This window comes from Protomyctophum parallelum, assembly GCF_964188405.1.
Source record: "Protomyctophum parallelum genome assembly, chromosome: 18".
Classification (NCBI taxonomy): Eukaryota; Metazoa; Chordata; class Actinopteri; order Myctophiformes; family Myctophidae; genus Protomyctophum; species Protomyctophum parallelum.
The window spans coordinates 17,537,796-17,564,995 of NC_139716.1; the positions used below are offsets into that span (position 1 = coordinate 17,537,796).

General features: G+C 42.7%; 2 protein-coding genes across 2 annotated transcripts in view; both read right to left on the reverse strand.

Annotated features, from left to right (window-relative positions):
* Positions 1-9,053, reverse strand: part of spag17 (sperm associated antigen 17) — a 37,382-nt gene extending 28,329 nt beyond the window's left edge. Inside the window, exons 1-9 of the mRNA XM_083788830.1 lie at positions 8,950-9,053; positions 7,241-7,384; positions 6,062-6,121; positions 4,480-4,608; positions 4,048-4,228; positions 3,166-3,363; positions 2,333-2,523; positions 1,537-1,692; positions 1,122-1,203 (exon numbers count right to left, since the gene is read on the reverse strand). Of these exons, the coding sequence (XP_083644956.1) occupies positions 1,122-1,203; positions 1,537-1,692; positions 2,333-2,523; positions 3,166-3,363; positions 4,048-4,228; positions 4,480-4,608; positions 6,062-6,121; positions 7,241-7,345 (1,102 nt within the window). The 5' untranslated portion in view covers positions 7,346-7,384; positions 8,950-9,053. The remainder of the gene's footprint in view (positions 1-1,121; positions 1,204-1,536; positions 1,693-2,332; positions 2,524-3,165; positions 3,364-4,047; positions 4,229-4,479; positions 4,609-6,061; positions 6,122-7,240; positions 7,385-8,949) is intronic.
* A 14,583-nt stretch (positions 9,054-23,636) lies between these two features.
* Positions 23,637-26,877, reverse strand: LOC310875699 (DNA damage-inducible transcript 4-like protein). Its single transcript, XM_083789012.1, has 3 exons — positions 26,747-26,877; positions 26,361-26,508; positions 23,637-25,123 (listed from the first exon to the last, which is right to left on the reverse strand). Exons 2-3 carry the CDS (start codon positions 26,452-26,454, stop codon positions 24,630-24,632), a joined length of 588 nt encoding a protein of 195 aa, XP_083645138.1. The 5' UTR covers positions 26,455-26,508; positions 26,747-26,877; the 3' UTR covers positions 23,637-24,629.
* Positions 26,878-27,200: the final 323 nt, after the last annotated feature.

Here is a 27,200-nt window from a genome sequence, read left to right on the forward strand (position 1 = left end):
TGTGACCTATCCGACCCAACAATGGGGTTACCCTCAGAAAAATAACCCAGAAATCTTAACCCACTTTAAAAACCCATGAATTGGGTTCCCTATAACCCAGGAAATGGTTATGGCTCTGGAAAATAACCCAGAAATATAACTCAACGCAAGTAACCCAGGAATTGAGTTACAGAAATAACCCACATGTTTTTAGTGTGATTTCAGCCAAGCTGTCACGCGCCGCAGCACGTCTACATAGGTGGTACGCTTCTTTCCCCTCCTGGCTTTGCCCTGGGTTGGCTCCCATAGGGTCAATATACTTGCCTCAAGTTCTGGGTGCCTGACGCAGTGCCCTGCCAGCCTCATCCTTCTCTCTCTGACTTTGTCCGTGACCCGTGGTAGGTCCCCATAGAGGACCACATTTCTGATGCGGTCCGTACATGTGACACCTAGTGCCATTCGTAGCATTCTTGTGTAGACTCCACCAGTGCTCTGAACCTTCAGATCCTGTTCAGTTGAGGCAATCCAGGCCCCGAGGTACTTGAAGTCCTCGACTTGCTCGAACATCGTCCCGTCTGCAGTGGCAATGGTTTTGTCCTCGGTGTTGACTGTCATTACCTTTGTTTTCTTGGCATTGAGCTTGAGGACGATCTTCCTGCACCCCTTTTCTACTGCCAGTAGTAGCTCCCTTCCTTTCTCGAATGTATCCGAGATTAGGGCGATGACGTCTGCATAGTCGAGGTCAGTGACCATCATGACTAAAATCAGGTGACTACAATGTGACTAAAACTAAAAATTGAATTTTAGTCAAAAGACTATGACTAAAAGTTTGCTGTCAAAATCAACACTGCCCATAAAACTCATGCCAAATTCCAATACCCCAAATCTCGGCCACTCGCTCACACAAACATCAGATACTGATGTGTTGTTGTGTGTTAGAACCATAGGGTTAGAAGAAACAAAGTACCAAATCCAACGCGCACACGCACACACACGCACACGCACACGCACACACACGCACACACACACACACACACACACACACACACACACACACACACACACACACACACACACACACACACACACACACACACACACACACACACACGCGTACAGTATCACTCACAGCCATACTGTACCTTGGCTGATAATTGGTGGGGCGGCTTCCTGGGATGCTTTCTTCTTTGAGGTCGGTGTCGTAGGGACGGGGGTCTGGACAAGCTGGCACAGAAAAAGAAATGTATGAATGAACTGCATTCAACCACGCAATGACTCTCTCTCTCTCTCGAATACATTTCCCTCATTTGAACGTATAGCATCTTAGGTACATTTTGTAACTGGACAGTATTCACATTTGTAACTGGACCGGTTACTATAAGAACTGTGGTGCATTTTCTTGCGTTACTCGAGGTGCGTGCGTGCGTTCCTGCACGTGCGTGTAGTAGGGCATTAAGCAACTAGTCTAGGTAGTTAACTAGTACTAGTCGACTAGTAAACTAGACACCTAGTCAACTAGTAAAAATGACTAGAAGTGAATGCCCTAGCGTGTAGTACCTCAGTGTGTATTGCAGGCCGTGGTGCAGTCTTTACCACAGTGGGTATGTCGATGAGTTTGGTATGTTGGCGGTAATGCTGATACTGCCGGCGCCAGTCCAGGCAGTCATAGATCAAACAGGCCACGCCTTCAAAGATGCGGCTTCCCAATGCCAGCTACACACATACAGACAGAAGCACAGACATCTATTAGACACACACACACACACACACACACACACACACACACACGTCACACCCACCGAACTACAAGTTCACGACGTGTCACAATGTGTTGCGTGCATGCAAGCTTGTAGGTGTGCTGTTTTCGCCCAGATTATAGGGATACTAGGTTTCATATTGTTACCTGAGACCAGATTCTACAAATGTCTTCTAAATCATTACAGTTTTCTGAAAAACCTATGTTCCTATATCAGTGGTTCTCACACTATTTCATGTCAGGGCCCCCAAACATTATATGCAATTGGCCACCGAGCCCCATCAGAAAGTAGGTTGTTCCAGGGACCCCCTAAAAGCAAAGATATGAGTTAAAACGTTTCCTGGGAAAGAATATATATTCAAAGATTTGCACAAGTTTTCATGATCTTTCAAAAATAGCAAATCTATGAGCTTGTAGATCTGCTATTTTTCAACAGCTTAAAGTTTAAAATAATGGTTATTAAAATGGTTAAAAGCTATAAGGTGGCACCGGCGACGCGTCCTCAGGACATTGGAGGGAGACAGCCAGAATTGGGAGAAATACCCAATGATACCGTTACTGGATGACTCGTGCATATGGGGGCGAGATCAAACTCACCATGGCCACGGGGTCCTGGGTGTCGAGGGGATGCGACGGGGCATCTGAGACGGTATAGTTCAGGCGAGCCACATCATGGAGCTGGGAGACCGGCGGCCCACCGTCCAGCACTGGCTCGAGACCCGACCAAAACATCTGCTGTTGCCTGGCACGCCGTGCCAAATCCACGCTCACCGCCTGCACCTCCATCTCTGGCAGAGCCATGGAGCAGCAGTGATTTAATGAAGAAAAGAATGAAGATCAAAAAAATGGAAGGTCCGCACACGATATATGTCTGCTCCCCATCCTCTTTATTTCAACCTAATAAACAACGTTTCGCCCCATTTCGAGGGGCACACGCACACACCTAACGTTGTTTATTCAGTTGAAATAAAGAGGACGGGTACAGACATATATTATGTGTGGACATTCCAAAAAAATTCTTCATTTGAGAATTGTTTGGGTCAGGCACCGTATTTAAAAACTGTGGGATGTGCATATCTTATTCCTTTTTTACAGCAGCATAATTTATTTAAGATGGACAAAAATGTTTCTAATGTCACTGGCATCACTGCACAAGTACACAGTCGTGTCGCAAAAAAGTATGCTTAATCTGCAAGTCCACAATTGAATTACATCTGATCACATTAACAGATTTTATTTCGACGAAAGTAACGTATGATTACTTCAAAGACTCTCATTATCAATAGTATGACCAAACACCATTAAGTGATCAAAATCAATTAGGAGTCATATTGTGTTGGTCACATAAATGTCTGGAGCACCGAATAGCTTCTGTGAACTCAAATAAACAATAAAGAAAATAAAAAATAAATAGCAACAGCATTTTTTACCTGCATCTGCAACTGGAAATTGTTTTCCTTCTGAGGTGTGTGTTGCCTGTCGCTCCTCGACATTTGGTGTGCGCTCTGAACCCAGCTTGATGACATTGGCTACATGCACACCCACGGCATCGAGTGCAACCAGGAGCCGGGGCTGATGGAAACCCAGCAACAGGATGTAGTGTTGTGGGCCATCGTCTGGCTCGTCATCTGTACGCGCACGCACAGGAACAGAGAAACAGAGTTATTTTAGCCAGACAGTAAACTGGGACTCAATTCCTCCACTCCATGTCCTTGAATTGTATCTGACTTGACAGCCAGACCCCAGGTTGTCAGGTTGGGGAGTCAGTCACACCTCAACTATACCCTCAGCCTCAATATCAACTGTGTGCGGCCAGGATTAGCTCCAACGTGGTGGTTGGTTGTGGTGGCCACGATCACAAACACTGGCGCTAGGACGGTTAATAGCCTCTGCTTCAATGTCAGTAAAACCAAGGATATATGATCGCAACGGGACGGCAGAGGACAAGCAACCCACGGTGATGATAATGTACTGTACCTGGTTGTGCTATTTTCAAATGGCCGAAATGTATATAGGGGCCGGGCTGAAGGGGTTAATGTATGTTTTCTAATCAAAATGAAAATCTACAAAGTAACTAGTAACTAAAGTTTTCAAATAAATGTAGTGGAGTAAAGTAGTAGTACAAATACAAATGCAGTACAAATACAAAAGAATTACACATTTTGGCTCGGAGATGTAGTGGAGTACAAGTATTGGAAATTGGAAATATGCGAGTAAAGTACAAATACTTGTACTTAAGTACAGTACCGGTACTTGAGTAAATGTACTTAGTTACTTTACACCACTGGTAGAAAGCCACATGTAATAATTACCAATGTACTTAAGTGGCTCTGCGTCCTCGCCCCTGCGCTTGAGTTTGGTTTCCTTCTCCCTGGGAGGGACGCCAGACGCCTGGGGTTTCTTGGCCTTGTCGCCAGGGGCCTTGGCGCCGCCCTTGTCTTTGGTAGCTGAGGCAGAGCCCCCTGCTATACCCTTCACCTTCTCCTCGGCATCCTTAAAATGGAAATAGCAACAACGTCCTGAGGAGACTGAGCTCACTGAGGAACTCACTTTCTTCATCAAACATCATCAACTCCATTTTAAACCATACTAGACACCTGTCCTAGGTTCTGGTTACTGATATTGTCCCACTAATTTGTGAGGGGCTTGTGAGTTTTTTTTTCTCCTTCTTCTTCTTCTTTTAGCACTGCAATAAAGCTACAGGAAAAACACAGATACTGCTGTACGTATGCGCATGCACACACCTTCTCAGTAGCCCTCCTTCGCTGATCAATGGCTTTGATCTCAAGCAGCTGGAACTTCAATATTTTTGCCATCAGGTCACAGGGAATCTCCTCCACAGCATCCAGGAGCACCTTGGCAGGCTCTGTCACCTACAGTGTGCAAACAAACACACACGTGCACACACACACACACACACACACACACACACACAACACACACATAAAAGCATGCATTGATTGCGACCGCAAGTCGCATTTACTATGAAAACATGCATTTCCCGTCCGTCCGTCATCCGTCCATCACTCCACGCCTCGTGACATCACGTGACATCATCAAGGATGGAGATCCCTGATGTCCTCAATATTGGCCAGCAACTCTACATCTGACCTCAAACATCAAACCCTTAGATCTCCATATATGGAGCTGACCTGTTCTGACATTCCGTAATGTTGATCCTTCCCCATCCGTCCTTCCTCTGCGATGTCTCCCTTTTGACCGATACCTGTCCATTCAAACTCTAGACGGGCGCGCCCCAACGCCCGGCAGCTGGCGAAAACTAGAATTCTCAACAGACCCGAAAATGAAGGCCCGGCCCTCATCAAACCCTGTACACTCAAGCAGTCTGCCGTCTGCCCTCAAGGGTGTCTTAACTGGTCAGAAATAGATTGTTGTAGGACACAAAAAGGCTGTCGTATCAGTACAGCAATTGATAGTTACAGTACCACTGATGCAATTGCAATACAAATGTCCCTGGATAGTGGATACAAATTCAAATTAGCACCAGTGCAAGAGCTGGACGCAGATTTGAAATGTTAAATAAATGTGTTTGGTGTAAAATGGCAGATTTTGACATAATACTGTACAGACGTAGTGGATGTAGAAGTAGGATTGATATACACTAATTCTCTCTTGATACACCACAAATAAATTTTTACTCAAACATTTTGCAGGACCCCCACATTCATATGTATTTGGCACACATAAGGGAAGATTTGTGTAAAGAATGTAATAATTCATCTGAATTTTTCACAAATTCTAATTTAAAAATCATCACACCTGTGTGAAGTGACTGAGGGGTGAGTGATGATGATGCACGACGATAAGAGCTCAAAATTCCATTAATTGTCAATGGCATTTAATGTTTACACACACACTAAAATGTGGACATATATAGGAAAAAAATATATATAGCATAGTCATACTGTATCTACAAGCTCACAACACATTGCGACACAGTGTGAGTTTGTAGATCAGCTAGTTTTTAATGGACAAAATATATATTATGGTTAAAGTGGTTTAATTAACCCATTCTGACCGGGCACCCATTTTGGTGTTTTGGTGTATCTATTGAAAAATAGCAGATCTACAAGCTCATATCGCGCCACCGAGTGGCGCGATACGAGCTTGTAGGTCTGCTATTTTTGAACAATCGAAGAACGACAGACATTTTTTTAAATCTGATCTCAGGTCAGAATGGGTTCATGTCTATGCTATATTAACTCATTTAGCTGGGCACCTGCTGGAGCCCCCTCAAGAACCCCTGCTGGGGTCCCTGGCCGGAACCCACTTTGACAACCTCTGCTGTAGTGTAGACAACTCTACCTCATAGAACAAGGGGACATCCTTCGGCTTCTTTGTTTTGGGGCTGCCCAGTTCATGAATCTGTGGGTAAATTAAACATGATCAAGTGTTCCTTTTGACCCGAATTAACATTAAAAACAGTCTTAGTATGGTTTTCATTTTACATGCTGTACATTTATTTCAGTCATCAAGGTTTACCTCAGCTCCATAGCCCCCCCCCACACACACACACACACACACACACACACACACACACACACACACACACACACACACACACACACACACACACACACACACACACACTTCTGACCTGGGCACACATTGCAAGGAATCCAACGCCCTCTTGTGGAGATGTGGCATTATAACAGTTTATGACTCAACAACATTCCATCCATCAGTTAAATAACTTCTCAATGGTCCACAGCCTGACAAAATAGATTTGATAGATCAGTATTTGGCTTGGCAGGAGGTCTGGCCAGCCCAGTTTCTCCCCTCAGCACGAGGTCTCATGTGTGTGGATTACGAACGATCTCTATGGCTGCAGGCGCCACACACACACACACACACACACACACACACACACACACACACACACACACACACACACACACACACACACACATACATACATACATACATACACATACACATACACATACACATACACATACACATACACATACACATACACATACACATACACATACACATACACATACACATACACATACACATACACACGCACACGCACACGCACACGCACACGCACACGCACACGCACACGCACACACACACACACACACACACACACACACACACACACACACACACACACACACACGCCATATATGACGGCTGCCAGTTATAGCAGAGACACCACAATACTTTGCCAGCCTTTTTGCCTCCTTTTTGGGCATCCCAAGTTGTTGGAACCCTATAACAACCAGTCTGTGCATATGCCCTATAGGCTGCCAATATAGACAAATAGTCTGCACCTATAGCCCAGCTCTGAGATGTTATGTAGAAGTGGTTGGTATTTTATGACCTTTGGTCATGAAGGCTTCCTCTAGGTGCACGCACGCGCACATGCACGCGCACACGCACGTGCGCACACACACACACACACACACACACACACACACACACACACACACACACACACACACACACACACACACACACACACACACACAGAACCTTAGCCTGTGTGTCGTCCCAGCTTAACAGGGTGAAGAGTCTCCGTAGTGGCTGACGCATGGCCAGCCCCAGTGCTTCTATTAGGTCCTCCTCATCCTCTGCCATGTCTCCCACCACCACCGATACACTGGCCCTCCATGAATCCTGGCAACACCAAAAACATCATTCTCAACCTTTTTCATCTCAAGGACGATGATGATGATATGCCATCATCATCGGCCATCACTCAGAGTCGAGTATGAGTCTTCAGTCAGATGACTAGAGGCCAATTCCAGAACTATTGATTGATTGATTGAAATATTTATTAACAGTTTGCAGAATTACAGTACATTTCAAGCACAAACTCAATACAAAGACTGTTAACTGTGAGTGGACGACCCAATTAAGCATTACACTTGTTTACAAGAGGGTCCACCATGTTCAATTCATCAAAACATATAGAGACGTACAAATAGACACTTCTATATAGACAAAGAACAGAACAGGAATTCATCATAAAGGAGGTAAAAAGGGAAAATAAACATATACAGTGATGGAAAAAGGGGGGGGGGGCAGTGGGGGGGATTCAGATTTTACGGGGGCCAGTTTTGAATTGCAGCCGTCCATAGGTGCCCTTTGAGAGCGGTTTTGAAGGAGTCAAGGGATTTGCATGTCTTAATGACTGTTGGTAGGGCGTTCCACATTTTGGTGGCATAAGAGCGAAAATAATTTAGTCCCTTGTTTGTGCCGAATCTGGATTGTACATGGTTGTACACACTTTTGGGAAGGGGCAATGTGATAGCAGAAACCATATGGAGCATAGCATAGGCTACATAGACAGTATGTGTTATACTGTGCTATATACTCATTTAATGTATCATTCGCCCAGTGGTTGATGGGTTCCACACTCAACACAAACGGCAAACTTACTAAACTAGTATTTTTTTAAATACTGTTAATATGCAATTAAATTAAGGTTCGGCTACCTATCTGCTAAGGTGGCTGGAATTGTAGATGTCTTGCAGTCAAAATTCTATGGCTTTTTAATGAAAGATAAATTTAAAGTCTGTCCGTTAAAATGACGGAATGCACATGCTAATAAAACGTATTTAAAATATTACTATGACGGCGCTCATATTAATTGCGACGAGAGAAGTTCCTTGAGTGAAAGATTCTCTATTTATGAAAGAAATAAAAGTATTTAAGGTGTTTTACTGTTTTTATTTTAGTTGTAGAGGGCAAGTATAATGTTTTAAGGCATAATTGTCTTATTAGCCAGGGATCCTTTTAAATAATAGCACATCACTGTAATTATACTTCACTGCCTAAGTGTTGTGAATTTAGTTGGCCCTCGAAAGTCAATAATGTGACAAAGTAGGCGACCATGGCTTCAAAGTAGGCTACTTGTATTTAAGCAGATGAGAGCGCAATTCGTAGGCTATTTACTGCTCAGCAGATACATTTTTACTAGTAGTCTCAACATCACAGTGCTCAAGTCTTCGATCTTTAGGTATGCGGTCAAGTGCAAGCCTGGCTCAGGGAGTAGGACGCCCCTGCCTTGCAGAGTCCCTAGGCACTTTGGACTTATCATCATGTCCTGTGTTTTCGAAATCATAATAATCATAGCCTATAATATCATATATTCATAACACTAGTTACGCTGGCCAGTTAGCAGAAAAATATATTAGCAAACGTCAAAAGGAAAGAAAATGGACAAGAACAGAACAGACCTCTTCCAGCTGTGCAGCACTGAAAGCTGTCTCCCATGTTTTGGATACTGGCGCAGCTCCAGCAACAACAGCCTGGGTATTGGTGTTGTTATTACTGCTTTTAATTCGCTTCTTCGCGGGCATTTCCTTCACTTTCTGCTGCTTTTTATTATTATATTATTTATGACGAATACCAAACGTTCCCGTGTAGAATTTTCTGGCTGGTGGCTGCTGGTTTAGGACGTTGAACAAAAGTATCAAACTTCTTTGCCCACACAAGCGTCGTTGTCGCCTTGGTTTCCCCTGGCAACAGCACAGGGCACGTGCACACACATAACCCCGCCTACTTAAGTAACGACACTCAAAATCTACTTGAGTATATTGGCTCTGGCAGCAAAAGGTCATAGCCGGGCTATGGACAATTAAGAGCTACTTGAGAATAAAAGTACAAAAGTATTGGTATCAAAGTTTACTTAAAGTATAGTCTACCAAAAGAAAGTAGTAGCCTAAACTCATTGTACAGAATGTCCCGTTTCAAGTTTTCAAATGTATAAAAATCTTTTGAAATGAGACAAACTGGTTAATGTACGTTTTGCAATAATTTACAAAGTAGGCTATATAACTAAAGTTGTAGTAAAAGTAGAATATTTGCCTCTGAAATGTAGTGGAGTAGAAGTAAAAGTACTGACAATGTGATATACGGAACGGAAGTACAAATACCTCAAAATTGTAGCTTAATTGTGCAGTAGGCATTTATATAAGTAAATGAATAGTCTACTTTCCTGGCAAACACTATAGTGGCATTAGAGGCCTGCAGCCAGAAGAGATCGTTCGTAATCCATATATTAGAGAGACCTCGTGCTGAGGGGAGAAACTGGGCTGGCCAGACCTCCTGCCAAGCCAAATACTGATATATTCATCTATTTTGTCAGGCTGTGCAACGTGCGTGGACCATTGAGAAGTGATTTAGCTGATGGAATGTTGAGTCATAAACTGTTATAATGCCACATATCCACAAGAGGGCGTTGGATTCCTTGCAATGTGTGCAACGTCAAGCCTCGAATAGAAGGTCAGAAGTGGAAGCAAAAGTGTGTGTGTGTGTGTGTGTCTCATGCCAATAAAGCCCTTTGAATTGAATTGAATTGAATTGTGTGTGTGTGTGTGTGTGTGTGTGTGTGTGTGTGTGTGTGTGTGTGTGTGTGTGTGTGTGTGTGTGTGTGTGTGTGTGTGTGTGTGTGTGTGTGTGTGTGTGTGTGTGTGTGTGTGTGTGCGTGCGTGTGTGTCCGCTCGAGCGTGCGTGCGTGTCCGCAAATCGCTGGCTGGCTACATTAGTGGTAATAAGAGTTGACTAATTAGCACTGCTGGCTAATTAGTCAACTGCACTGCACTGTGAAAATGTGATACTCCAAACACATTTGACACACATCAAATTAAAAGCAACAGATTGTTACTAGGTTTCTTGGAAAGGCTTGTTTTCATCCCACAGTGTCTTTTTAATTAGGGTCCCTATATGGTCTGTATTTGGCCCCCTACTTTTCCCCCTATATCTCTTGTCCCTATATCAGGCAGATTTTTTTTTAATTCTGTCCGATTTGTCGACTAATAACGAAAAATGATCGTCGACTACCTTTTTTCACTAAAATGGAAACTAAGATATGATGATCAAAACTAAGACTAAATATATTGACAATTTTGTCAACAAATAAAAACTAGACTAAAATATTAGGAAGGGACTAGTGGACAACAAGATATCCAGTAGCCTATATTCTCTATAAGTAAAAAAAAAAGTTATTTTACACTTGTTTGCATGCTGAAAATAGCAGATCTACAAATTGTGAGCTTGTCAGCTAGCAAATTGTGTAAAATCAGCCATCTGGCCAGATCTGACTAGTTATATGAGTATATTTGGCCTCGTTCAGACTCTCTGATTCATCCAGGATGACCGTCTGGTTGAAATCAGGTGATTTCTGGGCCAGGTATGACTTAATTCTTGGTTTGACCTTATCTGGCCCCAATCGAGACGTCACTAATTCGATCAGATCCTGACCGTGCTTGTGAGGAGACTAAGGGCCGATTCATACTCGGCCTTAAGCTGTTTCGGCGCTGTAGTGCCGAAATTATTTCGGCTCGTCAGAAATTTTCACTAGCACCGAAGAGCCGACTTTAGGACGGTACCCGTCCCCCGAACCTCAAATGACGTCAAATTGTAGGCTCTACAGAGCCGAACCGACTTTTATTCGGCTCTAAAATAGGAGTATGAATCGGCCCTAACACTAAAACATTCCAGGTGACTAAAATGTGACTCAAAATAAAACTATTCAAAAGACTATGACTAAAACTAAAATCTAAATTCGCTGTCAACATCAACACTGCATGGTCCCTCAGCCACATGTTAAAGAGCATTACAGCATGACATCTCACAGCTAAGGGGATGTTGTCCCACCACCATACCACTTCAGTTCAAACTCAATACAGACTAAATGATGGTAATCTTTCCCCCAGCAGGATCTTATATTTCCATCAACTCCCCAGCGGCTAAGAACCTGTGTGTGGTTCTGGATAGTCAGCTGTCCTTCAAGGCACACACGATCACTCGATCCTGTAGGTTTACACGTATACAACCAACCAAAATATCAAACACTTAATCACCAACTAAGGAGCCTGCCCAACTAACTCCTTATCCAGGCCTGTCGAGTCATCTCTAGGCATGACTGCAAGGGGTGCCCACACTTTTGACTTGAAACTTGAAAGCTACTTTCAAAATGACCAATAAGATCTACCCACTGAAGAAATTATTATACCTTTGCTGAAAATAGTTTAAGGGCTCTATTTTCGTCCATGCTAAACCCCTTATATCCCTAAACTACTTTGCCTTTTTTTATTTAACTATTATTTTTGAAACATTTTTGAATAGTTAAAATAGCCTATCTACAAGCTCACAACATGTCGAGTTGTAGTTACTATTCAAAAATGTTTTTCAAAATAGTAAAAAACAAAAACAAAACGTAAGTAGGTAGCGTTAAATATAAGACAAATGCACTTGGAACGGGAATCGACGATATTCAGACCGCGGCCATCTTGCCAGCAAGGTGCTAGGTGCAACTTCCCATAGACAGCTAATTCATCCAAACAGAAAAGTCCTATCTAATTGTATTAAACAATGTCAAACTCACCAACATTGCAGCTGTACTGCATTATGTGCTGTCAGGAATGCATTACGGGTGGACCCAAAAGCAGGCAACAGGATGCAAAGCAGACTATCTTCAAAGTGTTTATTTCACTAAACCAAGATAGGGCAAAACAAAGGCACAGCAAAACATATACACTCACTTGACAGAGGTCTATGGACCAACAAGGACACGCTGCAAACAAAGGGCTTAAATAGACAGGGGTAACAGGACACAGGTGAACTCAAAATACGATCAACCACAGGATAGGCTAGGGGACTAAAAGGACACAGGTGGAAACACTGACAAGTAACACGGTAGGATAGACAAGGTAACTAACAGTAACTAGGAAGACAGGAAACACTAGGAACAATACTACAAAATAAGATACACAAAACTATGGCAACAACAGAGTAACAGAAAACCAAAACCAAAGAGAAACAGTCAGGAATACATGAGCCAATACATATAAATGACAGAAATACATATTATAGTCCAAACTCTAAATAAGGACAGTCAAAGTTCACGGTCCGAGGAGCGGATCGTGACAGTACCTCCCCCCCAACGGACGGCTCCAAGACGTCCAACAAGGACCACCAAACAAGGGTGGGTGGTGGGGGTCTGGTGGAGGGACACTGGGGCAAAGGACCAGGGGCTAGAAACATAATCTGGGGCACAGGGCGAAACACTGACTGGACTAGGCAGGGCAAAAACAGTCAAAAACACAGAAAAGACTACAGATAGAATTCACACAGGGATGCAGGCGGGCAAACACACAGACAAGCAAACAGACAAGCAGACAGACAGAAGGTGGGACAAACCAAGAGACAGACATATCAACTGACAGACAAGCAGGCAGGCAGACAGACATGAGGTTTGACACAATAGGCGGGTAAAGGGGTCAGAGGGGCGACAGGAGGACTGGGGAGTAGACAGACGGACAAACATATTGGCATACACACTAGCAGACAAACATACGGGGAGACAGGCGGACAGACAGACAGGGAGAAGGACTAACGGGCTGGTAGGTGGGGCAAGGGATCTAGGCTGGGAAACTGGAGGACTAGGAGGGCTAGGGGCAGAGCTACGGACGGGGCTACAAACAGGGCTGGGGACAGCTGACACAAACACGGGCAGGGTGTCAGCGGGGACAGCCGGACAGAGTTCAGACGGGGTGTCGGCAGGTTTGGCCGACCAGAGTTCGGGCAGAACATCGGCAGGGCAAGCCGATGCAGGTTCCAACAGGGTGTTGGCAGGGACAGCCAATGCAGGCTTGGATAGGGTGTCGGTCGGCAACAGCAGTACCTCTGCGTTGCTGGGTAGCAGCAGCGGAGACTCACTGTCACCGTTGCTGGACAGCTGAGGAGGTTCACCGTCACTGGGCGGTGGTACACAAAGGTTGCCGGACGGTGGTGCACACTGGTCACCGGACTGCAGTTGAGGAGCACCATCACTGAACAGGTGCGGAGATTCACCACCGCCGCAGGTGGACAGCAGTGGAGCCTCAACGTGGCTGGGCAGCAGGGAGACCTTGCCGCTTCCGACGTTGGACCGCAGTGGAGGCTCGCCGCCTCCATCGTTGGGCCGAAGTAGAGTCTCGTCGTCGCTGGTCGGCAAAGGAGGCTCACTGACGCCGGGAAGCACGGGCTCCTGGATGCAGGGCAGTTGGGAGCGTTGGTGGTGGCGACGACGCCCCCTTGCCCGGTTCCCCCTGACGCTGGCCAAACGAGACCCAATGTTCGGACCTGGGCCTGAAGAGGTCTCGGCATAGACTGGCTCGGGGAACACAGGTTCAACAGGGGCAGTTTCAGGACCGACAGGCTGGAGACCTACAAACCCTAGTCTGATAGACAGGGGCTCAGGCTGGGCACTGGCAGGCTGGAGTGCAGGCTGGGGAGCAAACCTCTGAAGGCTTGCAGATTGTGAGTCAGGAGTATCGAGGAAGTCTTTAGCCCACTGAGGTAACGAGCACCTCAGCCAGGGTTTACAGGAAACCTCCCTGCGTGCTAAAAAGAGAGCCGCTTGTCTGCTTTCTTGATTGGCGGCCCTTCTCCACTCACCCTGGTAGCACAGTATGGAATACGTTGCTTCATAAAGTTCATCTTCAAGAGAATAAGCAACTGGGTCCATTCCCATGTTGTCAATCTCCTCTGGGGCAGGTACAGGGATGTCTTCCATGTCAGACTGCTTCATAGGCTTGCTCCAAACCGGCATGGTGAAAATACTCAAAAAACTAAACTTGCCCGCTGGGTCCAAACTGGTTGGTCCATACTGTCAGGAATGCATTACGGGTGGACCCAAAAGCAGGCAACAGGATGCAAAGCAGACTATCTTCAAAGTGTTTATTTCACTAAACCAAGATAGGGCAAAACAAAGGCACAGCAAAACATATACACTCACTTGACAGAGGTCTATGGACCAACAAGGACACGCTGCAAACAAAGGGCTTAAATAGACAGGGGTAACAGGACACAGGTGAACTCAAAATACGATCAACCACAGGATAGGCTAGGGGACTAAAAGGACACAGGTGGAAACACTGACAAGTAACACGGTAGGATAGACAAGGTAACTAACAGTAACTAGGAAGACAGGAAACACTAGGAACAATACTACAAAATAAGATACACAAAACTATGGCAACAACAGAGTAACAGAAAACCAAAACCAAAGAGAAACAGTCAGGAATACATGAGCCAATACATATAAATGACAGAAATACATATTATAGTCCAAACTCTAAATAAGGACAGTCAAAGTTCACGGTCCGAGGAGCGGATCGTGACATGTGCTAATTCAAAACAGGTGGTGCGCAGGGCTGTTGAGTGATATCCAATGAGCACTCCCAAACTCTGACATGCCTGCACAGAATTTCTTGACAGAAAGTAGCTCATAACATGTCTACGGTGGATTATTATGATAAAAAAACTTTACAGATTGATAATTCAAGCTTTCTGTACAGCTCCAATGTTGGTGAGTTTGACGTTGTTTAATACATTCTGTTTGGGCCCTGCACAACCTTTCCTGATAACTATAATGTGGAATGGAATCCTCTCTCACCTTGTCTTCAAGGCTGCATTAATGTTTTAAACTCATGATATGATTGTGGTCTAGTTTGTAGCTGTTCGATTCTTCTTATTATCATATCAATGGTTGAGATAACTACTGAGTTATCTCAGTAGCTGCTGCTATTCCAAATCATCTTGTACTAATAAAATAACCCCATGCTGGGATACACACACAGGAGTGGGAGAACGAGAGAGAGAGAGACAGAGAGAGAGAGAGAGAGAGAGAGAGAGAGAGAGATTTCCTCAATGTCAATGTCAATAATTATGAGCCATGAATTGTCTTGGTCCTGGCAATGAAGCGAACATTGGAGCACTGACATTATGAAGGCTGACAGCTGACTTTTTGTCAGTGCCAGAGAACAGTAGAGGAACAATGCAGAACATTTCAGCATGGAACCCTGAGAGAGAGAGAGAGAGAGAGAGAGAGATACTTTTGTCAGTAACTTGAATGTTGAAAATTGTTGTAGCCTACCAGACAAACTGAGGGTTGGGGAACCTGCAAGTTTTCCAGTCCACTTGAAAACCCCCAAAGCATTTGCGGCCCACCCATCTGAGCATGTATTACAGTTCTCCACCACACGTTTCAAAAGATAATAACGGCTTTCTCAAAACCGCACACACACAAAACTGAAAACCTCACACACAAAATGCTAAACCCTGACACTCCTTAATACTCCGCAAGATGACTCAATTGCTATCAAATCTCTAATATTGTTCACAAAATTGAACTGGTGTTTTCCTTTTTTCACACAATATTTTCAAATGACACACATACCATTCATTGAGTACACACAACTAAGCATTTTCTGCACACTACCAAGCATTTACAGCACACTGAAGTGCAAAATGGAACACAATCAATCATAGAAATGGGCTGGAACATTACCTATGTATATGAATGACAATGACTCTGGAGAATGAGCCATTTCTCCTTTTGTAAAATGACTCAGTGTAGGCCTACTTTTTCATAGTCAAACATAAAACAGCACACATGCACCCAAAAATGTATTATTCATGAAAATGTTAGAATGTTTAAGTGTTCAAGGTACAGGCACCAGATCAAGTGATCAGGTCATAAGACACCTCAATTTAATGCCTTTCTTTGACAAATGATATGGTACACAGAAATCAACCAGCACATACAAACAGACAATACAGCATCATTAGCTATATCCTATAATAATTATGACGTAATTATGCAATGACATCACAACATCATCCCAACTGTGTAATTTGTTTGAGCGGCACTAACCGCTCCAACACATGACTACGTGTGTATTAGTCCTCTATTGTATTGTATTAGTCCTCGTCATGTGGGATCACACACTCATCAAACACACTCAACAATAGTGTCACAAACACCACCAGGTCTCTCTCTGGAGGGCGGCGGTGGCTCAGTGGGTAGAGTGCGTATTAGAACAGCCGGATTGAGGTTCCCAGCTGGATCCCGGGCTCCCCCAGAGTTAATGTCCCTGCACACAGAGCGTGTCCAGTGTGCAACCACCTTTAGTGTCGAATTATCCTTGAGCAAGACGCTGAACCCCATTATTGCTCCTGCAGGTTGGTCGCTTTGCATGGTTTCCTCCACCATCTGTGAATGTAATGCACAATCTATGTAAAGCGCCTTGGATAAAGGCGCTATATAAATGCACCATTTAACATGCTCTGACCCTGGTGTTCAGGATCAGAGAGACCCTGATCTGACCCCAGTGGCAATCATGGGGGGAAGAATTGGCTGGTTTCCCAGGAGATACACTGTAACCTTGTACTCTGCACTAACTAACAGCTATTTTGGGCTATTTGGGAAATTGTTCAAACTCTCAGGTGCAAAAGTGCACATTATGTAACAACAACTATAGCATAATGAGGACTTAATGTACAGTAAACACAGTGGGTTTCTGCTCACTGTAAAGTGTAAACCTATGTTGTATCTTAGTGGGAGTGAATCCTCAAAAGCTGAGTGCAATAATTATGAGCATATACTGTGAGGTCATTAAACATAATTATAACTTTGAACGATGCTTGCATAAAGCACACCATCGCTGCAGTTATGACATGCATTACGACTGTAGACATGCCCTATTGGGCCTGTTTTGCATGTTGGCAAGCGATCATTGCACAGAGAGCCAACAATCATCTCTAGGACTTCGGCCTGCTTTCTTGCTAGCTGGCCATTTGATACAGATACACAGATCAGAATAAACGCTCCTCAGTGAGAGTCTGTTAGTCTGTTGGTCAGATAAACAAACAGAGTAGTGGTCCTCTAATAGCACTCCATTACACACACATATGCTACAAATATCATAGCACAAGAATGTTCCTCAAAGCTTTTAAAAGGAAAACATTTGTGGGCATCTCCAGGCTGCTGTACCTCGCAAGGCCAGCTGTTCAGGAGTTTAACCATCTCTGCTTCTCTGAAGCGAATGTCATGAGCTGGATTGAGTGTCCACATTTTTGCGTCAGATCTACTTTGACTGAGTGGCGAAGAAGATTTTACCCAGCAGCTCTGTTTATATATTTTTCATTCACATAGCTTCAAATAGCACAGCAACAACCCATAGATACAAGGCTGTTTAAAGGCTGTCTCTTGCTATTCATATAATAGGCCTGTATGGGGTTGTATTCTGGTTTTGCCGAGCAACAGTTTGAACGCTGTCAGAACTTATGGGCCAGACCTTTGTTTTCATGGCATGGCAATTAACAATTAAAAGATTTGATAGCCATCAAAATAAAAACACCATTTATCTTCTCAGGTGACAAGAAATCCCAAGGTAAAAAAAGTGAACACTCTTGAATAAATCTCTAGATTTATCTTTTTTTTTTTTTTTTTTTTTTTATATTACATGTTTTAAATAGAGTCAAACTTTGTTTTGAGTTTTACATTTTCTCAGTTTCTTTATTTGAAACCAGTACCACATAGCAGAGTGTAGAGTAGGAGAGTAGCGACACGCTTTGATCTCGCCGCAAAGCGGGTGCCTATGGGCTATAGTTCCAAACATTGCTCCTATGGCTGGAACTATCCCATTGAGATAGAATGAGCACTTCCGCATTCCATTGTTACAATGGGAGTCAACGCTATATTACTCTGCCACAGATAACCCAACTAATGTACTAAAAGTACATCTTCTCATAAGTAGCTTACTGTACAAATAAGTAAATGTTTGCGGTACTTTGACTTTACTTAACTATTTTCATTTTTTAAATAAGATCATGCCGTGAGCTTGTAGATCTGTTCTGTTTAAAAGACTGACACATTTTGAAAGCTTTTGAAAAACAATCTTTGTATTTGGATGTACTTTACACTTTGAAGTAAAAAAACATATGTAAAAATACTTCCACCACTGCATATGATTTACCCAGCGTCTCTGGCTAGCTGCTAAAGTAAATCTGTTCAGAACATCCCGTTACTACATGGTCACATGCAATGTGGATTCAAAACAGTCATAAACAGATCAGCTGCAGCACTGTGTATTTAGATGTCTGGGTATGTCTGATGTCTGGGTATCAGTTAACTAAAGCAGATAGGCAGTGGTGGAAAGTATGTAGTAAGTACATTTACATTTTCAAAAGATCTTTATACAAGGGACATTCTGCATGAGTGCTTTGTTCTTTTCGTACTTTAAGTACATGTTAAGCCGATACTTTTGTACTTTTACTCAAGTAAAAATTTAATTCCGGACTTTTACTTGTAACAGAGTATTTCTACATTGCAGTATTGATACTTTTACGTAAAACAAGATATGACCAAGGTACAGCTTGCTGGCCGTTGACACAGTTAAGAGCAGTGTAAAATCTAAATGTAGGTCAATTTGTCTTGTGTCTTGTGGACAGTGAGGATCTTACTATGTGGAGTGTTACAGTATTAATGATTGACTGGGGCCTATACCACTAGTTCGCAGCTTTTTCAGTCTGTGAGTCATGACCCCTCAAAATAATCATTATTTGAACCGGGGACCCCCCACCAATCTGACTGTTGATTTTGTTGACTAAAACGAAATATGTCTGTTGACTACCTTTTTTTCACTGATGAAACTAAAGCTATGATGACTAAAACCAAGACTGAATATATTGACAATTTCGTCAACAAATAAAAACTAGACTAAAATGTTCGGAAGGGACTAGAAGACGAGTAGAAAAGATCCAGTATAAGTAAAATACACAAGTGATTTTACACTTGGTTGCATGCATGCTAAGTGTAAAATCAGCCATTACGACGTCATCAAGGCCCAGCAAAATACATTTTAGTCAACTAAATCAACTGTAGATTTAGTCGACTAAAATCTTGTGATATTTAGTCGACTAAAACTAGACTAACACTAAAACATTCCAGGTGACTCAAATGTGACTAAAACTAAATAAACTATTCAAAGGACTATGACTATGACTAAAACGATATAACAATAATAATGTAATATAATATAAAATCAACACTGCACTCGGACAAGCGCTTGGAATTGTAGGAGTTCCGGCATTGTTTGACTCAGTTCCACAGATAAATATTGTGAAAATAGCAGATCTCCAAGCTTGCAGATCAGGTATTTTTGAAAATGTTACCTCTTTCTAATATTTTAGGAGAATTTGGCCTATGTCTCTCCAGTTATTTGTTGATTACCGGTATTTTTTAATGCAGTAATTCCTTTTCTTTCCTTTTAGGTTTTTAGATATTAAAAAGGTCTTAAAAGTCTTTACATTGTCACTTCACAGTCACAGTGTTTTAGACCAGTGGTTCTCAACCACTGGTCTAAAACACTGGGAATTCAGTGTACTATTCGCATGATTACATCAAACATTGGATAGCTTCTAATCTAGCCAATGGCAAACACCACTTGCGGAATCTTCTAATGACTCTAATGACTAGTTTTATCCAATATCATATTATCCACAGTACAGCATTAGTAATTTCTCTGGGGTCCAGTGCTGCTTCATCGTGCAAAATGCCCTGAAATAATCTGCAAATGCATAAAGTTTCCACTGCCTCTAAGGGTGAGAGTGGTATAGCTACTTTATGTATCATTCAGGCCATGGAATAATTACAGGTACCATTACATTTAAGTTACAAGCAGTCTTCATTGACAAACATTCTGGGCAATGGAATAATTGCAGGTGTTAGTTTGCAGCTTACTTACTGTAACTGACTCATTCGTTTCACTTTGTCGATCAGTTTATCGAGTGTCGATTAAATGACTGCAGTTCTTCCTATTTCTACAAAATAAAATACATTTGTAGTTTGTTAATGATAATTGTCCTGATTAAACAATGGAACAAATGTATATACTAAAAATAAGATATCTTGAACTGTAGTCTATTGGAAATGTCAGGTAAATCGTCAAGCTCCTCTTTTTTTGGGGGGGGGGGGTGCTTCTAATTCCAAAGGCATCTAGAAATATGATTGATTACAGAGCTTATCTGAAAAGCTCCCAATGCAAATAAACAGTAAATGGTGTCTGGATAATTTAATATTCCCAGTGTGATGTGCATGCAGAAGTTCATAAGCGTTCATAAGGCTTCCAGGAAAAGGGGCCGCTCTTCTGTGGGTTCCAAGTAAAAACAAGGCATTCAGCCAATTAAGTAAGTTCATCTCCTGGGACCAAACAAGCATATCCTGTGTCCAGGATGTGTGAGGATAGAAGAGCAAAACATAGTAGCTGGCGTCAGTGGCGTGCATGCCTGCCAAGCCTGGTAAACATCATGGTTGTCAGTCACGTTGGCTATATGAACCCCAGAAGCCACACATGGGGAAAAAGCAGGGCATGTGGGGACTGGCGGGGAGAGGGAGGGGGAGAGGGAGGGGAGAGACATCATCTGACTTGACTCAAGTATGAAGTTGGGGGTGGGGCTAACAAAAGCCCCACCTCCTCAGGGGGCTGTTCACACTGTGGTGCTGACCTTATAGCTGTGTGATGGCCTTCATGAATCATGTCCACGCTGAGGCTCATATTCACAGACTGCAAGGAAATGAGCCAAGCCAGTATACAGCACAGTTCAAATTCTTTCGGGTCATCATGTATTAACGCCCTTCAGTACTTTTCCATGAGAGGGCTAGCTTCATTCGCATTAACCAGGGTCATATGCTAACTATACTGTATGCTGTTTACTGATCATCATTACTTAATGTGTGTCATGTACCAAGACGGAGTGGTGTCACTGATGTAATGAAATTTAGTTTTTTGAAGGAAAAAATGTTACAAAACAATCCTAATAATCTGACTGTGGACATGAATTGGATTGGCCACTAATATTAACGTACAGTATCATATTATGGCAGTCACATAGATGCTAAAAGCCTTTTGATGGGTGCTAGCCCTCCTATATACAGCTTTTGTCCCCACACGTCTCATATTTGCCATTGACAATAAAAGGAGAAATTATAGGTCAAATGTCCACCAAATATGACGTAAATGTGTACAATGACAAGAGCTTCAGGCAGTACTATGTGTAACCATAGATGACCTGACCTACACAACACCATGGGTCTACATTTCTCAATGGAAGAGTATAGGCCGGAGACCAACGGCTCCAACCACTGCAGATGTGCTAGCAATATTGTATTAACACTATCATCATACAGATTGGCATTTTATTCATTAAAATACAATGAAATATAACCCAAATTGGCTTTAAAGCGGGTGTAAGTGATAGTTTTATTTAGTTTGATTGTTTCTTTGTTCAAATAAGAGGTAAATTCTATATTCCCATAGTAATCACTCATACAGAGTTTGTTTAGTGACAGGTGCTGTCCATTTAGTAAACGGATCGGGTCCCTTCCGGGATACCAATCGCATCCAATGAGGAGAGAAACCCCCCAGGATACAGGATAAACAGGTGACATTGGAAGTGATGAAACAAAGAAATTAGCAACCAAAATTGGAACACTATAGAATTGAAGCGGATAAATGGTAAATGGTGCATTTATATAGCGCCTTTATCCAAGGCACTTTACATACATTGTGCATGTCATTCACCCACTCACACACACACATTCATACACCAATGGCAGCGGAAACCTTAAGGCACCAACAAGCACATCAGGAGCAATTAGGGGTTCAGTGTCTTGCTCAAGGACACTTCGACACTATAACTCAGGGGGAGCCCAGGTTCGAACTGTCAACCTTGCGGTTACCATCCAGCCACTCTACCCCTGAGCCACCGCCGCCGGATATATGGGGTCTTTCTCCTGATTGGATGAAATTGGTGACCCACCTGAAAATATATTTGTTTATTCAAGAGCTCGAGAGATCGTGCCTTTGCCCTGAAACATTTTAATACTATAATTTTAGTCATATAGTGAAACCAAAATACCTCTGTGTGAATCTCCACAGCTGTTTTCTGTTTAATTCTACCAATTGGATAAACTATGCAAATTTGTGTTAACCTACATAATTAGTGTGCACACAGCACTATAGCTTGTGAGTGTGACACATGGTAAATGATCACCATGCACTCCAACAGTAAAGGCACACGATGCCTTGACAATAGAAATCCTTACAATACATCATGCACTTATTCTCATTAACCTAGTTGCTGCATGTAGGATGCCCCACGTGACATAATTAACTTGGTTTTACGTTTTTCTTGTGCATTGAAAGACAGGACTGTAAAATGTAATGTAACCTTTTATAGGCTATAAGCATTTCAGGCCAGTGCGTCATTCAACTTAATCCTTTGGCCTCTACCCATGCAGTGTGAAAGACTGAAGAACAATCAGTGTAAAGTGCAAAATACTGCTTCTCCGAATGACCCACACAAGTGACAAAAGCTTTAATTCATCGGGGATTCTCATTAGTATTGCACACAGCAGCGGAGCTCCTCAAATTCTCAATACCTCCATTAAACAGAGGGAGAGAAATGTCACACAAACTATGTTGTAAGTAAGTAGGTCATTAGCACACTCCCACAGTCTCAGTCACCTGATGTGCAACATAAGCAACCACTGCACTTCTTATGCACTAGCTAGCTGCTCTTTAAACACACCTCTATATGATCTTTATGCAATAACACTCCTCTGTACACGTTTACTGTAGGTCTCATGAGGCTCATAACATGTTTGAATCATGGGCTGATAATCCATTACAAATTCATATAGTTCTCTCCTTTAGCTCAATGGGAACTCAAGCATCACAACAACAAAATCCATTATTGCTAGGGTCAATTCATGGACTATTTTGCCATGAAAGGTAATGGTCAAGTCATGCTGGAAAATTTTAGAAATGTGAGATACTTCTCTTGGAACAGTGCCCGTCAGTCAGGATGTTTTAACATTGTCCTACTGAAAGCCATAATGAGACGCACGAGTCATGTTTTTCACACTGGAAAACCGTTCCCCTGTATAAGCCTGCATTGTGCCGTTGTGGTTGACTGACAGCACACATGGTTATGCATGCTCCAGAAAACGCAGTGTCATAATAATTTTCACCTGGCTAAACAGTGACAAAATAAATAATCACAAATAATCATTTTTTTCATTTTGTTTGTTTTATTGTCAAATAGACAAGGTATAATGCTTCCTTTAACAGGAATTTTAAATAGACCCAACAACATTTCCAGTGCAACCTGTATGGTATAATTCACAAAAATGTAAACTGCTCAATTTCCATGCCTCACATTTAAAAGCAGATAACTACTTGTGCCTTGATAATTTTATTATTGCACCTTCCAAGTTCAAAAGGTACAGAAACAAGTGTGTAATATGTTTACATTTGGGTGAACTATCCCTTTGACATTCGTAGAAAGGCTTTGCAATGAAAGGGAACGTATAAAAATAAAATAATCAAACACTAAAAACATCTAAACACATCTAAACCTATACAGTTGTGATCTTGCCCGAGTGCAATAAAGAATAATAAAGGAATAGATCATTCAAAACATTTCCAGATGGCAATTAAGGCTTCTTAGTGCGAGATAGGTCACACACACACACACCTTGAGAGCAGCTTCTTCACTAGACATCCATTCACTCACCAGAAACGTCTCATACTTGTGAACACCGCACCATACAGTACCTAGCTACATACAAACAAGGCCCCAACATATGCCCCATCACTCTCCAATTCAAGCTGAGTGTTTACTTTTGCTTAACACATTGGATTATCTGGAAACAAATAAATGCATCATAAAAGTGCCTAGTCAGTGTGGAGTCTTTAACAAAACTGTACCAACAGTAACCGCTATAAAATCCTCATTTTACAAAAATGACCAACCAGTCTCATTTTATTTTGTTGTTAAAAAACAAAATAACCTGTGCTGTAGAGAATAAACCAATCCCCAGAATTAACTGCGTCACATTGTGGTTGACCCTTAACCCTGCTCATAACGTTATACAGTGAATCAGAATACCACCGAGGAGACTGGATACAAATACTGTATTATAATAAAAGAAAATGTAGAAAATCTTGACACCTCTGAAGCGTCATTTACATTCACAGTAGAAGTGCATTGAACCATTAGAAACCCTTCCAACTCTGCGCGTTTAGCACTCCTCTACCACGGTACCAGCCGAGGCAGGGGAGTAGAGTTTTTTCTTGACGAGCCGGAAGCCCGGGCTGAGTTTGAGCACATGCTTGAAGCCCGGCGCGAAGCAGGTGCCCATGAACAGGAACTCGCGGAGGCTGGGCCAGGCGCTGCCATCCTGCTTGAACACCAGTGTCAGCTCGAAGGTTGGCACGACGCTCGAGTCGTAGACAATGCGTTCTAGCCGCTTGCAGCCCTTCTCGCACTCGAGGTTCACGTAAAGGATGCACCCGCGCAGGCCGCACGGCTCCGTGGAGGCCAGGCGCAGGACGTCGCGGGCTATCCTCAGAGTTAGCCTCTCCGGTACCAGCACGGAGGAGCAGTTCAGTGCGGTCTTCTTGGCCCGCGACAGGCAGTTCTCAAACATTTTGGCCAGCTGCTGACACGTCCGGTCTTCATTGAGGTCCACATTCAAATGAGACTCAGCCAAACAGTGATCCCAGAAATCCAGTTCTATTAAAAAGATTGAGACCATGCGTCAAGATCATTACTTTATTTGTAGATAGTGATTGATGGGAGATTAATCCACAAACACATTGGTATCGGCCAATTCTAGTTGTGTTTTTCATAAATCGATTAATTAATCGGTCCGATTAGATTGTCTTTACAGATAAACAAGCCCAAGCAACAACAGCATGGTCAGATCTACAAGCTCACAATATTAAATGTAAGGTATTAAAGTTAAATCTGACTTGCCTAAGCCTGCAGTGCAGACACCCTGTCAAATGTATTTTTCAGAATGGACAAAATTATAATTTTTAATACAGAATGAGATCATATCGACATCAGTAAAATCGGTTATCGGCACATCCCCATGTAGATGTTAACACAGAAAATGCAAGTTCAGAATGGGCAGAGGTTGGTAACCCCCCCCCCCCCCAGACACACGTGCACAGACCCATTTAACTGCAAAAACTAATACTCAATTATGCCATGTCGTACTATGGCGTCACGTGCGGGGCTGCGGGCCAAAAATAGTCATCTCCCATTTAGCTCAATGCCTTGTGCATACAACACATTGTGAGCTTGTAGATCAGCCATTTCCAACACAATGTGACGCTGTCGTATAATGAAGGATAAATCTGGCTTAGGAGTCAGGACACACTATGACAGACTAAAACCTAAAAACACTTAACCTACTTAGTGGTATAATGATCAATGTTTCATGTGAAATCTTCCAAGAGAAGGTTTGGGCTATTCCTTCAGTTTTTGGTAGTTATTGATTGGCATGAATGACTAAGCCCTTTCTTTGACAATAGATGTAAATTTAATAATCAAGACAATTCACACAGACTTAGGAGCCCCCTGAGTTCTTGGGCCTCTGGGTAAAACAGGAGTTAACAGTATCAGATGCAACAAGATCATCATAAGAGACAAAAAAAACAACAATTTAATGTTGAAAACATTTGAATAAAACCAACTGTCATACACTAAACACAAAGCACCAATTAAAGTTATTGGAAGCCAAAAGGAAGTGATTGTATTGGGTAGGTAGTACTATTCCACGCAGTTTTGCAGGCTGAAAGATGACTTCATCCTTTGTTGACTTCACCACCCCCTCCCTCCCTCCCTCCCTGTGCTGCAGCCATGCAGAGATGTGGGAAAAACAAGCAGTCAACAACTGGAAGTGTCCACATTGCAGCAGCAGAAATACAAACAGAATGCACACACACACACACACACTACACACCTCTATCAATGCAGGCCGTGTCGTGGTACCTCCGCTCAGACACGTCCGATATGCATTCGCCGCTTTTGCCTTTTAATGTGCTCGTTGCAACCATGTTGAAAACAAAGTGTTGCTTTTCTTTTGAGATAGAGTTGCTGCTCGTCGTTGCCTGAAAAGAGACGTGAGTGTGACACAGCCCTTCAGAAAACAATAGTAACAATATATTCATTCACAGAGTTTTAACACTAGTCAAATTCCTCTAGTCATTTACTAATTTGACAACTTAATCGATGGATTGACCATCCATACATAGCAAAACAAGTCAGCAGCTCAGAAATGTGAACAGTTTCGCTCGAGATCCGTTACAATCATTGATAATACAGAGACAAGACAGTCAATTCACTTACCTTAATATGTTCTTTGTCGTTAAAAAAATAACTTAAATTGTCTTTTAAATAAGTTAACACATTCAAATAGTCGGACTGACAAACACTCACACACCACCACTGCACTCACATTCACACTGCCTGCAGCGGCCACTGGCCTGTCTCGGCAATATTTATTCACTCTATCCCATCAGCTGATCTGGTGCTTTGGCCAATCAGCGTCCGCCTCTCCTCGCCAACACTTTTACCAGGGACTTCTGGATTCTACCAAGCAACCGGTCATTAACTCGTTTTGATTGGCTGTTAAAAGGCGTCTAACTAAAATGTACCAATAGCTCGAGGAATATAATTGTGTTGTTGTTGTTGTTGTTGTTGTTGTTGTAAAAGGATAATTAGTATTTGCCCCTACCGCCGGGTTATAAGTTACCTACAAAGTGAATGTTTTTATTTGTATTATTAACAAATCTTTATAACA